This window comes from Emydura macquarii, unplaced genomic scaffold, assembly GCF_026122565.2.
Source record: "Emydura macquarii macquarii isolate MOO-44397 ecotype Brisbane River unplaced genomic scaffold, CSIRO-AGI_Emac_v2 contig_3487, whole genome shotgun sequence".
NCBI classification, from domain to species: domain Eukaryota; kingdom Metazoa; phylum Chordata; order Testudines; family Chelidae; genus Emydura; species Emydura macquarii.
This window is the reverse complement of record NW_027133624.1, coordinates 319,435-334,874: the sequence shown is the minus strand read 5'-3', so window position 1 is coordinate 334,874 and position 15,440 is coordinate 319,435. Positions and strand designations below refer to the sequence as shown.

Genomic DNA, 15,440 nt, shown 5'->3' with positions numbered 1-15,440 from the left:
AGCTAATGGAATGAGGCTGATGATGGACAGGGACTTCCCCAGGGTAGAGAGGAGTGGCAGACAGTCGGCATTGGGGAGGAAGGGTGGGACAGAGGTGACCACCACCCATACGCCCAGGTCCTCTAGAGGGACATAGATGCCCCCCACCGCCAGGCCCTTCTCCTCCTCAAAGAAGGACCAACCCCAACTAAATCATCCCAGCCAGGGCTTTGTCAAGCCGGGCCTTAAAAACCTCTGAGAATGGAGACTCCACCACCTCCCTAGGTGACCCATTCCAGTGCTTCACCACCCTCCTAGTGAAAAAGGTTTTCCTAATATCCAACCTAGACCTCCCCCACTGCAACTTGAGACCATTGCTCCTTGTTCTGTCATCTGCCACCACTGAGAACAGCCTAGCTCCATCCTTCCTGGAACCCCCTTTCAGGTAGTTAAAGGCTGCTATCAAATCCCCCCTCATTCTTCTCTTCTGCAGAATAAAGAAACCTCACCACAGCAGTGTTCAATCAAAATACCTGACATCAGAATCAGGCCCCAGCTAAGCAGTGGCTGGTTGCTTGCAGTTTGAGGTTAAAGACTTTTGAAATATCAGACTCCTCAGGGCTTTCTTGATATCTTTGCTTCTCAGGCTGTAGATGATGGGGTTCAGTGTTGGGGTCACCACAGAGTAAAAGAGGGCCAGGAATTTATCCCTTTCGGGGGCGTAGCTGGATGTGGGTCGCAGATACATGGCAGTGGCAGAGCCATAGAACAGCACGATGACAATGAGGTGGGACGAACAGGTGGAGAACGCTTTGTGTCTCTGCTGGGCTGATGTGATTTTCAGGATGGTGCAAATGATTTTACTGTAAGACACGAGGATCAGCGTAGAAGGGATGATCATGATTAAGAAGCCGGCAGCGAATAAAGCGATCTCATTCCTGGAGGTGTCTCCGCAGGCCAGGCTCAAGAGGGGAGTCACGTCACAGAAGAAATGGTTGATCCGGTTGTCCTCACAGAAGGTCTGGGTGACTATCAGTAAGGTCTGACCCAAGGAGAGCAGCAAACCACTGACCCATGAGCTGGCCACCAGCTGGACGCACCGTTGCTTGTTCATGACAGAGATATAGCGCAAGGGATTGCAGATGGCTGTGAAGCGGTCGTACGCCATGGCGGCAAGAAGGAAGCATTCAGTTGGACCCAGGGCAATAAGGAAATAAAGTTGAGCAGCACAGGCAGTGAATGAGATGGTTCTGTCCTCTGAAAGCAGGATCGCCAGCATCTTGGGGATGGTGACAGAGGTGTAGCAGATATCGACCAAAGACAGATTGGAGATGAAATAGTACATGGGGACGTGAAGGGCAGGGTTGATCTTAATTATTATGCCAATGAGGATATTCCCCATCAGAGATGTAATGTATAAAATTAAAATCACTGTGAAGAGCAAGGCCTGTAGCCTGGGATGGTTGGAAATGATCACAAAGACAAACTCAGTGGTTTGGTTTTTATCTCCCACATGCACAGGATTCTTCACCTGCAGAGATAACAAACAATGAGTGCAGAGGTGTGGTCATACCGCCAGACTGGATTAGAACCAAAGTCCATCTAATCCCGCATCCAGCCTTTGACAGTGGCTTGCACCAGACACTTCAGAGGAAAGTGTAATAAACTCTAAGGCAGAAAATCATGAAATAATCTGTTCAGAGGGAAATTTCTTCCTAACCTACCCATGAGTTAGCATTTGGCTCATACACTGAAACATTTATGGATTTACGGACTCTAACCAATCACAAATATCACAAATGAAATCAATGGAAAGATGTGGGGTCTGTCCTTATTTCCACTCTGGATCTACCTGTTGTAAATGGGGTGTTCTCATTGTGCATATCCATGTCTAATGGTTTTTGAATTCCTACTGAGCTTTTAATCACATGGATATAGAATCATAGAATAATATAAATATCATTATTTGAATCATTGATTGAATTGTCAGGGTTATAAAAAATACTAACAACAATTATACACTCGGTCAAGCTTCTGCATGACCCACCAAATAATGTACAGATTACAATCTGAGAACCACAGCTGTATAGATGGAAGAAGAAAATAAAAAAGGAGGAAAAAGAGGAGGAGGAAGAGAAGAATTCAGACTTATTTTCTTTCACAAATTGTGGAAGGGGTGGCACACAAAGAAAGTTCTGGGATTGTTCACCTATAAATTGTCTAAGTAAATAGGAGCTCAGATTATAATTCCTCAAAGAAGATCTCTTCAGCAGTCTAGGCACTTTTGATAAATGTTAAAGACAAAACACACACAAATATCTACTTATTCTATAGCCTGTCATCACCCACACCATTTACACTAATGATGCAGAGGGCTAAAGAACTGACAATGCTCCGCATATACAACCTTGATGGCCAACTCCCTCCTTCATTTTCATCGCCTTTCATCACTCAGCACACACTCCACTGTCTTGGGAAAATAGATTTGCCTCTGGCAGGGGGCCTAAAGATGTGACCAAGAGCTTAATCTGGCACGATGCTGAAAATCCAGGCCCTGACCTATCAAACACACACAACCTTCAAGTACCGGAATAGCCCCACTGACGTCAGAATGGAGTCCCAAGTGTGGGTAATGAGTTCTAAAGGCGAGGACATCTCAAGAAGAATTGTCTCTCTTGATTCAGCTTGATTTTTGTAAAATGTTTTTGAAAGTTGATATTAGTCCCAAATTTAAATTCTGAATTCTAAAAAAACGACCATCTCTATCCACAGCCCCCCGTGCAGTATTTGTTATCAACTGACTTCACCTCAGCTGGCCTGAGTTTTATATCTGAGGAAGACAGAAAACATTCTGACAAGAATTTGACCCGGAGAGCTACTGCAAACTGGAAACCCCATTATTGGTCATGATATCGAAAAAATTATGACCCTACAGCACTGAAGTCAGTGGGTATTTTGCTCACCGTGGAAAAAATGGTCAAGAATCGGATATCAATCAAAATGACACTGCTATTCCTTACATCGTATTCTGGTTCAAAGTTTGTCATATTTGTGTGACACAAAGAATACTGATGGGCACCAGTTTCTTGCATTAGTTTGCTAAAGTCATGCAGAAAATCCAGTGCATTTGGTAAAATTTACTCCTCTGGTTGCAGCTACCTGCTTTTATGATGTGGGCTGAGAATTACCTAATTGTACACATGTAGCAAAAAGGTGTTTGCTTGTCACACTAATGGCAAGAAAGCAATGCAAGGGGATGATTTTACTGTCAATTACACTGATCTCACAATTGAGATAGATAGATAGATAGATAGATAGATAGATAGATCACGACTTTAAGATAACATATTGAACACATTAGACTAATCTAGAAAGTGGTTAAATCACATTGCTTGAATATGAATTACTATAACTGATGACTTCATTTTTGATAATATAGATGCAATATGTTTTTGTAATTTACCCAGTTAGGCATACTGGTCCTATAGTTTCATATTATTACGGGATGGATTTCAGAAGGAAAATGAAATTTTATATATTTTGTTGCATGAACTTAGAAGCCAAAAGATTCTATCTGTCCGCCCCAGCATTCTTAATATTGTTTCTCTACCTCTCCATTCACTCATCAATCTATCCACCTCTCCATAGATATCTGCCATTATTAATATATTTATATCGAGAGAGGAGGGTTAATGAATGGTGGTAGATAGGTAGACAGATATGGACAAAAAACATAGAGATAGATATACCTGTGGAAAATCTCAATATTCAGTTTTCTGCTAATAATCCTTTCCCATAATAAGGTTAATTTATGGGATCTAAATATCTGGCCAAGGAATTTCCATGAAGTGCTTTGAACCAGACACGGCGGCTCTTTTTAACTTAGAGCTATGTTTAGTGATGTATTGGAGATATTTTTCACCTACCTTCTCAGTTTCCAAGAGGGTCAGCATCTCACTCTTTTACTGAAGGCAGCTCGTGCAAGCAGAATATACCTTCAGGTCTCTTTAATGACACCAAAGGGAAAATCCTTTAAATATACGTCTTTGAATATTCATCAGGGGAAGGTAACAATTCAGGCAGCTCAGATGATGAGTTACAGCACAGGGAGACACCGAGGGGAACAGCTTTCAAGTCTATTGCATGATGTCTGTTGCTGGGTTTTTTTGTGCAAAGATCCGGTGATACATGCACCGTTAACTTTATGCAGCATAGCAAGGAAAGTCACTGTTCTGTTACCCTGGGGATGACGACTGAAGGGATTAAGGGAAAGCATTCCACACTCCGATAGTGATCACTTGATCTAAGGGGAGAATTTGAAGAGCACAAATGGCACGTACGCTGTGTCTACACTGCAAAGAAAAAACCTGCCGTGCTGAGTCCCAGAGCCTGGGTCAGTTGACTTGGCATGGGCTGCGGGGATAAGAGCAGCCGTGCAGATGTTCCCACGTGGGCTGGACCCCGGGGTTTGAAACCCAGCAAGAGGGGAGGCTCTTGGACCCTGGCTTCACTCTGAACAGAAACATCAGCACAGTAGTAAGCCCAGTGACCATGAGTCAATTGTCCTGGGCTCTAACACTCATGCCCTGAGTGTTTCTTGGCCATGTAGACACACCCTATAACATATGTAGGGCTGGATTCACGAAGACTAGAGCAGTAGGAGGGGATCTCGGCTTTCTCACATATGTGCTCTAATCACCAGGCTATACAGTCACTCTCATAATGGCTCTGTCTCACCCAAGGATTCTTTCATTGCATATCAACTCAACAGCTTCAGCAGGAGAGAAGGACAGACTCCCTGTACCAGAACATCCCTCCCCAGCGTTTACCTGAGAACTGGCAGATATGAATTCAAATCTCTGCCGCCCTTCAGATGCAAAGTGGGTGGGGAACTGCAACCCTTGGTCTCCCACGTCCCAGGGGAGCACCCTGACACCCCGGCTGAAATTACAACAGTGCTTGTTTTCTTTTCCCTCCCAGCCACTGTCTGTTAAAATGTGGTCAAACCCCAGTCGAGGGTCCCAGCTGTAAACCCCAAGCAGAGCTCTCTCAGAGCCGTGGGACTTAGGACACCCCCTCTGCTCAGTACCTTCCACTGGTGAGCTTAGGGGCTCCCCGGCTGGCAGTCTGGCTGTGGTGTGTCCTATTCTACGAGGCCTACTTCCCTGTTCATTGTCTAGGGACCCCGAGCACCTAACTCAGGCTTTGTGGACCTCAGTGTTTTTTCTGAAAGTTAGATGTGGTGACACTGAGGGTAGATCTTTCCTCCTGATGATCACAAGGTCTAATTGGTGTCAGTGGACTGATTGTGGATGTCGCCATGACACTCTGTGGCAATCTTTTCCTGCAGAATATGAATTGGTAATTCACATTTGATTTTCGGTGCAGAATACAAGAAGTCATTGGCTATTCTCATTCATCTTGCCAATGCCAAAATGTCCTAAGAAATCTGGATGTGAGTTGTTGTCTACGCCGACTCTTGCACTGAAGACACCGAGGAGGAAAAGTTGCTCAGTGGATGGTATTCTTTTGACGACTTGATACAAAGAGTCGTAAAATAAATCCTTCTCCTCGGGGCTAGATTTGATGTTGGTGCATAAGGGCTAATGATGTTCACAAAGCTGATGATCATCTGAAATTTAAGTGAGGTAATGCATTCTGACTTCCCAATGGGTGTTTCAAGGAGCTTTGCCCACTTACTTCTCACAGCAAAACCGACACCATGCAGATGATTTTCTTCACTGCTTTTACCATTCCAAAAGAAGGCATAATTGGCCTCTTAGAGAGAATCAGCATCTGCAAGTCTTGTTTCCTGAAGTGCGACAATGTCAATGTTGAGTATGTACAGCTCTTGGTCTATCAAAGGTGACCTCGGTATGCTGTTTGTGCAAAGTCGCCGCTGTCAGATCGATTTCTCTGGATCAACTAAGCGGTCAGTGAAGGCCCGCTCAGTAGATCCAGAAATCGACGTACTAAGACCATCTTCACAAGTGGCGTAGCGCTGCCTCAATGAGAACGCGGTTTCCGTCTGCGCAGTGCAGTGAAGACGCCATGCAGAGGGGAAGTACAGCAGTTGATGGGAGTTACGCAAGTTTTTTGCATAGCTTGCGTAACTCCTGTCGATTGCTGCCGAATCTCGGAGGTAAGAGTAGACAGGGTCTTAGAGCCATCTGAAAACTCCCAGCCTATGCTGCTGAAAAGTATGGTTTCTCCAAGCACCTCCCCCTGATGATGTGGGGAAAGCACTGGATGTGATATACCTTGACTTTACCAAAAATTTTGATATGGTCTCCTACAATATTCTTATCAGCAAGTTAAAGAAGTATGGGTTGGATGAATGGACTATATGATAGATAGAAAGCTGGCTAGATCATCGGGCTCAATGGCTAGTGATCAATGACTCGATGTCTAGTTGGCAGCCGTAATGAGTGGAGTGCCCCAGAGGTTGGTGCTGGGACCAGTTTTGTTCAACACTTTCATTAATGATCTGGAGGATGGGGTAGATTGCACCCACAGCAAGTTGTCAGATGAAACTAAACTGGGGTAGTGGTAGACATGCTGGAGGGCAAAGATAGGAAACAGAGTGATCTAGACAAATTAGAGGACTGGGCCAAAATAAATCTGATGGGAGTCCTGCACGTAGGGCGGAAGAATCCCATGCACTGCCACAGACTGGGGACCGACGGGCTAGGCAGCAGTTCTGCAGAAAAAAACCTGGGGGTAACAGTGGATAAGAAGCTGGATATGAGTCAGCAGTATGCCCTTACTGCCAAGAAGGCAAACGGCATATTGGGCTGCATTAGTAGGAGAATTGCCAGTGGATCGTGGGAAGTGATTATTCCCCACTATTCGGCACTGGTGAGGCCACATTTGGTATTGTGTCCAGTTTTGGGCCCCTGACTACAGAAAGGATGTTGACAAATTGGAAAGAGTTCAGCGGAGGGCAACAAAATGATTAGGGGGCTGAAGCACAGGACTTATGAGGAGAGGATGAGGGAACTAGGTTTGTTTAGTCTGCAGAAGAGAAGAATGAGGGGGGATTTCATAGCAGCCTTTAACTACCTGAAAGGGGGTTCCAGGAAGCATGGGGCTAGGCTGTTCTCGGTGGTGGCAGATGACGGAACAAGTAGCAACAGTCTCAAATTGCAGTGGGAGAGGTCTAGGTTGGACATTAGGAAAAAAAATGTCACTAGGAGGGTGGTGAAGCACTGGAATGGGTTACCTAGGAAGGTGGTGGAATCTCCATCTTTAGAGGTTTTTAAGCTGCGGCTTGACAAAACCCTGGCTGGGATTATTTAGCTGAGGTTAGTCCTGCTCTGAGCAGGGGGTTGGACTAGATGACCTCCTGAGGTCCCTTCCAACTCTATGATTCTGTGATTTAATAGCAGCTTTAACTACCTGATGGAGGGTTCCAGAGATAGGCTTTTCTCAGTGGTAGTAAATGACAGAACAAATAGCAATGATCTTCAGGTTTCAGTGGGGAAGGTTTAACTTGGATATTAAGAAAAAGTTTTTTTACTAGGAAGGTGGTGAAGCACTAGAATGGGTTACCTAGGGAGGTGATGGAATCTCCATCCTTAGAGATTTTTAAGGTGTGGCTTGACATAGCCCTGGATGGGATGATTTAGTTGGGATTGGTCCTGCTTTGAGCAGGAGATTGTACTAGATGACCTCCTGAGGTCCCTTTCAACCCTCATCTTCTATGATTCTATGAGCAATAGACCCCAAAAGCACGTGATCAAAAAGATATCATGAGGAAAGTCAAGAGTTGTTTGTGTTAATCTAGTAGTGACCTATGAAATACAGCAGTATCTTATTTAAGGTTTGGGTTGAGGTAATGAAAATAAAGCAAACATGGTTAATTGGGTACCAGGGGCAATAAATAAATAATTCTAAATGGTTTGTTTAAAAAGAACTGCTTAGTCCAGTTGCTGGGAAGAAATATGGCAAAATAAGTTAAGAAGAAAACATTGAAGGGAGAAGCCCAGTCATTAATCTTGTCTGGACTGGGGCAGAAGGCAGGATTCAGCCCTAACTGCCTCTTCTGAATTTAGCAAAGTTTCGAGCACCAGCAAGGACATCACTTCTTTCTTAAAGTGTATAAAAGACAAGGTTTGTGGAGGTTTCTTTGTCAGACCCACATCATGATTGGAAATGATCTCCCACGCTTGATACTGTTACGGGTTCTTGCCCAATGCTTATAACTCTATTTTTGCTAGGAGGTAGAATAATAGAATCATAGAAGATTAGGGTTGGACGGGACCCCAGGAGGTCATCTAGTCCTAACCCCTACTCAAAACAGGACCAACCCCAACTAAATCATCCCAACCAGGGCTGTGTCAAGCCAGGTCTTAAAAACCTCTAAAGATGGAGATTCCAGCACCTCCCTAGGTAACCCATTCCAGTGCTTAGCGTACAAGCTTGTATTTGCATTTTGGATGTAATCAAAACTGTGTGACCTTTGGATCAATCAATGAATACGTGTCTGGAAACTGAGTCAATGTTAACTTTAATAAATGCATTAGGAAATTTTTCCCAACAGGCTGCCTTGTGCTACTTTGCACAGGAGAGCCGTGAAATGTGCAGCTTCATCATTTCCTGAATGCTAAGGGCCTAACTCTGCAATTTCCCACACTCGGGAAGTTTATCTTTTGTTGTGGAATTGACAGTTACATCATCAGATGAGATCACCTACCATAAAAAACAGATTAAAAATTATATTTGAGTCACAAAAAACCCAGCTTCTTGGGATGGCCTTGTAGTGACCCCTGTTGCTAGTTAGGTTTACACTCTGAACGTGGGCAAAGGGAGACTATTGGGATTGCTGCCAATATTATATACCTCTCACAGGAGGTCTGGGTGTAGATATATGAGGGGGAAAACCATCTTATGTAGCTGCATAACAGGGATACAGTGGTAGAGCTTTGAACAGAACCAAGCCCCAAATGCTGAGAGTCCAGTGTCTCACCCCATGCTGCCTATCAACGTTTTCCTGGTCGCTAGATAGCGTGGCTCGAAGGTAGGACACGCGGTTCTGTTCTTGACTCAACCACTCACCTACTGGCTGACCTTGGAACAAGTCATTTCCCCTCTTTGGGCCTCTGTTTCACCAACCCCCACCCCACCTGTGTCTATCTTGCATATTTAGGCTTTAAACCTCTGAAGACTGCAAGCATCTCTTCCTATGCATCTTTACAGCACCTAGCACAATGGGACCCTAATCTTGGCGTCCTTCACCTTCACACTGATGTAAATCAGGAGCAAAGGAGTCAATGTACTGTTCTACAGTAGGTTAAATGAAAAGAAAATAAGGCCCCTGAAAAGACAAACAAAGTTATCTGCACATTTCCAAACTGACCAGCAGTGGGATTTGGGGTCTGTTCTTATCTCAATCCCTAGCACTTCATAGAAAACGAACTGAGTTCTGATCTCATTTTTTTTGTGGCAATCAGGAATAGTTAATGATTAAAAAGCAAGTTGAATGAACAATGGGTACTTAGTAGTGGTACATGCAAGCTCTACTGTGAGAGTTCCCTTGCATACGGAATCACGGTAGATCAATCTTATACTCACACGTTACTGAGATTGTAAGAGCTTTGGGGCAGGGACTGGCTTTTTGTTATTTGTTTATACAGTGTCTAGCACAATGGAGGCATGGTACATGATTGCAGCTTCTAGGTGCTACTGCAAAACAAATAATAGAACCATAGAAGATGAGGGCTGGAAGGGACCTCAGGAGGTCATCTCCTCCAATCCCCTGCTCAAAGCAGCACCAACCCTGACTAAATCATCATCCTCACCATGGAGCTACGGAACGGTTGGGAGATCAGCTCCCAGAGGGGACAGTGCAGAAAAATAATAAAATCTGCCCTCCTGCCTGATGGAGCCATGCATCTTTCAGAGTGTGAGCCGAGGTCACCGCCCTCCATTCCAGCTGGGAGGCAGTGCTCCTTGTTGCAGCTGGTTGGTGAGCATTGTGTAGAGACATGCGCACATTTCAGTAAGTACGAAACTCTCCAGTTTTAAGTGCGTGGCTCTTCTTCCAATTGTTTAATTCCACTTAGGAGCATTTAAGCATCAAGTCCTGCAACCGCTTACTTCAGAGGGCAGTACTTACTACCACAAGAAGCCTGCAGTGAGATTATTCATCCGCCCGCTCCCATAAAGATTTACTCTGTTGCATATGGGGAGGGTTATTCTGGAAAAAAAAGTGTCTTTGTTTTTATCTAAATTTTCAAAAGGGGGAAAAAAAATAAATATTTACTTTGATTTAGAATATGATCTGCTGTGTGCGTTTCGCATAATCATCTGCTTTGGACCCACTGCTGGCTGGGTAGGTGGATTGGTGTTGTTTCTGCTTTTCTCCCAGAGTTTGGGAAAACTTTTTCCACCTTGCTTTTGGTAGGACGTTTTTTATTATTCTTGATAGTTTGCGGAATCCACCTCTTGCTCTTGGCGCATAGGAGATGAAAGTGTCTCTCCATCACAATCTCTCTTCTGTGACATTGGCTGTATAATCACTGCCAGATCTGGGTGAATTTTTTATTTTTTAGATGAAACTTGTTTCCACTAAAAACTGTGTATTTGGGGCAAGCAAAATAGTTCATGAATTCCTGGTGAAATCAGCAAATTGTTGTAGCTGAAAAAAAATCCTGGAGAAGTGAAAACATTTTGTTTTGACATTTTCCACATGGCACGTTTTGATTTTTCACTTTGAAATGGCTTTTAATTTCCAATTTGGCTTCCATTTTGTGTTTTAAAAATGGTAAAGAAGACCTGTCAAAAACTAAATGAAATGTTTCATTTTGGGTGAAATGAAATGTTTTGTTTGACGTCAAATGATAGTTTTTGACTTTCATTTCACTGAAAAATTTGGAATTTTTTTGTGTTGTGTCAATCAATTATTTTTTCGATTTTTCATCATTATTCTCTGGGTTTAAACTTTCTTGTGCCTCCCAGTTTCCACTTCTAGTTTGTGATCTCCAAATCTGTATTTGCTAAGACTTTACACATCACTGTAGTGAAGTGTTGGTAAATGTGATCATTCCATGCACAGATCTGCTGTCAGTTCGCTTGCTGGTATTTTTGAGCTGTTCTTCCAGTGATTTATATATTGATCATTTAGTTCTGCACAGAACCAAGCACATTGTTGGTACTTAATAAATATATAACTAAAGAAGAAGAAGATCTACAGTAGCAGGTCATTTTCCCATAACAAAATTGCTCCTTTTTCAGTCATTTAAAGGGCAGAGTGCAGTTACAAAATTTTGATCTTAAGTTGGATTTGAATTTCAGACACCTCAAATATGGAGGTGGTAGGATCTCAAGTGTAGATTGAGACAGTATGATTTAGAGCTCATTTAAAAATTCCAACTTGATTACAGGACCAAATTTTAAATTTTGAGCTTTTTGCAGTTAAGGATTTGATTCACATCCTTTTCTATTCAGGTCAGTGGTAAATGCCCTTTAACTTATATCACTTACTGTGCATTGTATAATCCATGTTCTATTTGCTCTGGCCCAAATTACTGCAGATACTGATTGCCTCCATTTTTGGATGACCAATTTGGTACAATTTAGCTTGATTTTCAGACATCCTCCTTGATTACTTGTACTCTACACACCACTTTTAGGATACATCAGATGATTCTGGCCCATTTGACCTACACAGAAATTATAGAAACTCAGTGTGACTCAGACCCCCAGCTATTACATTTGCAAAGATACCGTGACAGAGTGAAGAGTCACACAAAATCACTGGTCACTTTTGCTCGTATGGGACTGCAGTAAAGTTAACATTACACAGAGCTGTCTGTTTAAAGGATGAATTTAAAAAAAGTCCACAGTCCACATGTATAGGCAGACCCACCTGAAAATTGGAGGGACAAGATTAGAACTAGTTGTAAATCTAGAGTCATTTGATTAAGATACTGCCGCGCCTATCCCAAATTGACCTCGTTTTAACGTTTGTCAGCTCTTTTTAATCACAAAACTGGGGGCAACAGCATTCATGGGTAAAAGACACATAAAACACACATCGCCGAACTGCGGGTGAACTGCTCTAAGATCCAGCATGGGGTACCCAGTAATTCAAACTTTATGACATATTCATTCGAGTTCTAAGAAGTGGAGCAGAGCATTGAGCATTAGGGAATTAGAGCCAGAAGTTGCAGCAAATTGTAAAAGGACAAAATTCTTAGCTTCCTAACATTCCCAGGAAGACTCAGATTGCCTGGAGAAATTGTACGACAGTGGAGGATGGTGCAGTGGGGGAAAGTATTCTGTGACAAACTATTGTTTCCTTTTCTTCTTCAGGATGAAAAATAGCCAAGAAATAAGAGTGGGAAGAAACATCACGCCAGTCACTGGATTCATTCTCCTAGGTTTTTCTAACATCCCCAGAATGCAACATTTCTTCTTTTCAGTGTTTCTGGTCACCTACATAGTCACCTTAGCTGGAAACCTTCTAATCATTGTCCTCACACTGGCTGACCCTGCCCTTCACATCCCCATGTATTTCTTCCTCAGAAACCTGTCCTTCCTGGAGATCTGCTATACATCAGTCAATGTCCCCAAGATGCTTGGGAATCTGCTCTCTGGGGATCAGACCATCTCTTTCATCAGCTGTGCTGTGCAAACTTATTTCACCTTTTTCCTTGGTGGCTCAGAGTGTCTTCTCCTGGCCTCCATGGCCTACGATCGCTATGTGGCAGTATGCAAGCCTCTGCATTACCCAGTGGTTATGAGCAGGAAGGTGTCCACTGGGCTGGCTGCCGGATCCTGGCTCAGTGGTCTCCTCATGTCCTTTGGTCACACCAGCATGGTGTTCACCCTCCCCTTCTGCCGATCCCATGACATTAACCATTTCTTCTGTGATATCCCCCCACTGCTGAAGATGGCCTGTGGGGACACCTCCCGCCATGAAACGGCCGTCTTCGTGATAGCTCTGCTGTTTGTCACCTTCCCCTTTGTGCTGATCCTCTTGTCCTACGTCTGTATCATTTCCGCCATCCTGAGGATGCCCTCAGGGGAGGGCAGAAGGAAGTCTTTCTCCACCTGCTCCTCGCACCTGCTGGTGGTAATGCTGTTCTATGGCTCCGCTTGCATTATGTATCTGAAGCCCAATTCATCCTACTCTGCAAATACAGACAAGTTCCTCTCTCTGTTTTACACTGTTATCACGCCCATGCTAAACCCCATCATCTACAGCCTGAGGAACAAAGAGGTGAAGGGCGCCTTCTGGAGAATGGTGGGGAGAAGAAGGTACCATTGAATAAAGGAAATTGATTTTTTGTAAATTTCTCTAGCTCAATTTTTTTTACCTTAAGGGCTATATATCTTATCTGGCCCCATTTCCCATGGTATCTAAGCACCTCACAATACTATATAGTGTTGGAACCCATTGAAAATGAAGCAGGAGAGGCAGAAAGAGGGAATGGATTAATTTCTGGAGATGCAGCATTGTATACATCACTGGAAGTCTCTCTTTCCCATGAATACTTACTCCATCCCAAGATTCAAGGAGATCCTATGGGTTGAAATGTGGCTGCACAGATTTTGTGAGTCAGTCTGGAACCTGGAAAGCCTGAGAGAACCACAGCATCCATCCATGTCCAGCAGGAAGGCTAAATATTCAGTTTTATATCCATTATTCCTCATTCCTCTCTCTTCTCTATTAGCAACGTGAGTCAAGAGTTAAGGTTGCACATACTGTATTTCCTAAGAAGTCAGAATTAAGGCTACCTATTCCTTATCACAGAATGGATTAGAGTTAAGGTTGCACATGCTCTATAATAGAAAATTTCAACCAGTCCGGGTTTATATGTTTTTATATTTGTTGTCAGTTGTTGGCTGCATGTGTGTTCTTCAGTGTATATGCTGTCCCAGCTCTACAGACAACCAATACAGCAAACCACAATTGGATTACCCAATAAAACCAGAGACCTATTTTAGTAACGAAGGCACCTGGCCAGATTTATTGCTGATGAAGCATGGTGAAAAGTGCCCTATACGTACCACAAGTACACTTAATACATGTATGCCCGTAACAATGGACCAACTCAGTAAACGGCGGGACTTTCCGTTTCTCACTCAGCCATACAAAAACACTCCCTTTAAGACCCTCTTTTATACACTGATACAAACAAGTTGCGTGTTGCCCCTCTGACATGTGTGGTTGCCACCCTCTGACGTGGTAAGATACCAACCTTTGTCTTGTACCGAATGGTTCAGTCAAAACATCTCTATCCATCATATTATTATTCTAAGTGGTCAGTAAGCCCTTGTTCTCTTTGGGCTATTGAGATGTTCTGGTACCTTTCTGGAATTTGCTTGCATAAGTGCTCTGTACCTAGTCTGCCAGAATTCAGGGCCAGACTTCTGCTAACTTTGCTTTATAAAGCGGGGCTTACCTATGGGTATGTCTACACTGCGGGTGCTGCATTGGGTTCCACGGATCGATACAGCAGGATCAATTGAGCGGGCAGTGGAGACCCACCCAGTCAATCCCAGAAGTGCTCTCCGGCTGATGCAGTAAATCCGGCCCCCCGACAAGAGTAATGCTGCGTCGACCAATGCAGTGCAGTGGAGACGCCGCAGTAAGGGAATGTTAGTAATTTGACCGGAGATATGCAAGTTTCAGTATGTAGCTTGCGTATCTCCCATCGACACCTCTGACAGTGTAAACCAGGCCTATTACTTTAGCTCACACCTCATATCTGGTCTGTTATACTAGGCCTCATGTCTCAGGTTCTCACTTTCTACTACAATATTATGTGTTTACCTTCTACCCAAAAACAGCAAAAGCAAAACAACAGTCTCAGAAAGAGTAACCATCTCCCATAATTCCCCTTTCCCACTGTTCTCTAGAACCAATTTTTATACATCAGGAGGACCACTTGGTCAAACAAGGAAAAAGTAACAATCTACTTCCTAGCAAAGAGAAAATTTCTCCCACAACTGCATGCAAAGGGCCCAAGACTGCAAGAAGCTGACTGTTCTGGCTTCCTATTGATCTAAATAGCCCTGACCTTTGATAAATTGGCCTAGACCCAAACCAAAACTCCAATATCTCAACATTCCTACCCATTAACTGCTTTGGAACCCTTTCCTGGGCTTTAAGCCACAATAAGTGAGGCAGTGTTCTTCATTCATTCCTCACGGTGAAACTGAGGATCTGGCCCCAGCAAAATCGGTGTTGTAAACCAGGGTAACTCTACTCGGGTCAATGGAGCTAAGTTCTCTCTCGTTCATCCCAGTGTAAATCAGGAGTAACTCCGTTGCAGTAAATGGGCCTGAGTCTGCTCTTACTCACTCTAATGTAAATCAGGAATAACTCTACAGGAGTCTGATTTGGGACTCACTCATCCCAGGGTAAATCAGGAGTAAGTACAATGAAATCAATGGACCTCATTCGTCTCCCGCTCACTTGGGTGTGAATCAGGAATAACTTAATTAACGTT

The 15,440-nt window shown here is 43.6% G+C and overlaps 2 protein-coding genes across 2 annotated transcripts; one reads left to right on the top strand and one right to left on the bottom strand.

The window, feature by feature from the left end:
• Positions 1-535: 535 nt before the first annotated feature.
• LOC137144863 (olfactory receptor 2G3-like) lies at positions 536-3,026 on the bottom strand. The gene is made up of 2 exons (XM_067535349.1): positions 2,943-3,026; positions 536-1,510 (listed from the first exon to the last, which is right to left on the bottom strand). The coding sequence occupies exons 1-2, from the start codon at positions 3,024-3,026 to the stop codon at positions 536-538; spliced, it is 1,059 nt and encodes a 352-aa protein (XP_067391450.1).
• Positions 3,027-12,295: 9,269 nt separating this feature from the next.
• On the top strand, positions 12,296-13,252 carry LOC137144890 (olfactory receptor 10A2-like). The gene has a single exon (XM_067535373.1). The coding sequence runs from the start codon at positions 12,296-12,298 to the stop codon at positions 13,250-13,252; it is 957 nt and encodes a 318-aa protein (XP_067391474.1).
• The last annotated feature ends 2,188 nt before the right edge of the window (positions 13,253-15,440 follow it).

What these genes read in the sequence shown, in the direction of transcription:
- LOC137144863 (XM_067535349.1), bottom strand. Translation starts at nt 3,026, where the DNA reads ATGACAAACTTTGAACCAGAATACGATGTAAGGAATAGCAGTGTCATT. An exon ending in TCTTGACCATTTTTTCCACG is followed by an intron (nt 1,511 to 2,942) that starts GTGAGCAAAATA and finishes TTATCTCTGCAG; the next exon opens with GTGAAGAATCCTGTGCATGT.
- LOC137144890 (XM_067535373.1), top strand. Translation starts at nt 12,296, where the DNA reads ATGAAAAATAGCCAAGAAATAAGAGTGGGAAGAAACATCACGCCAGTC.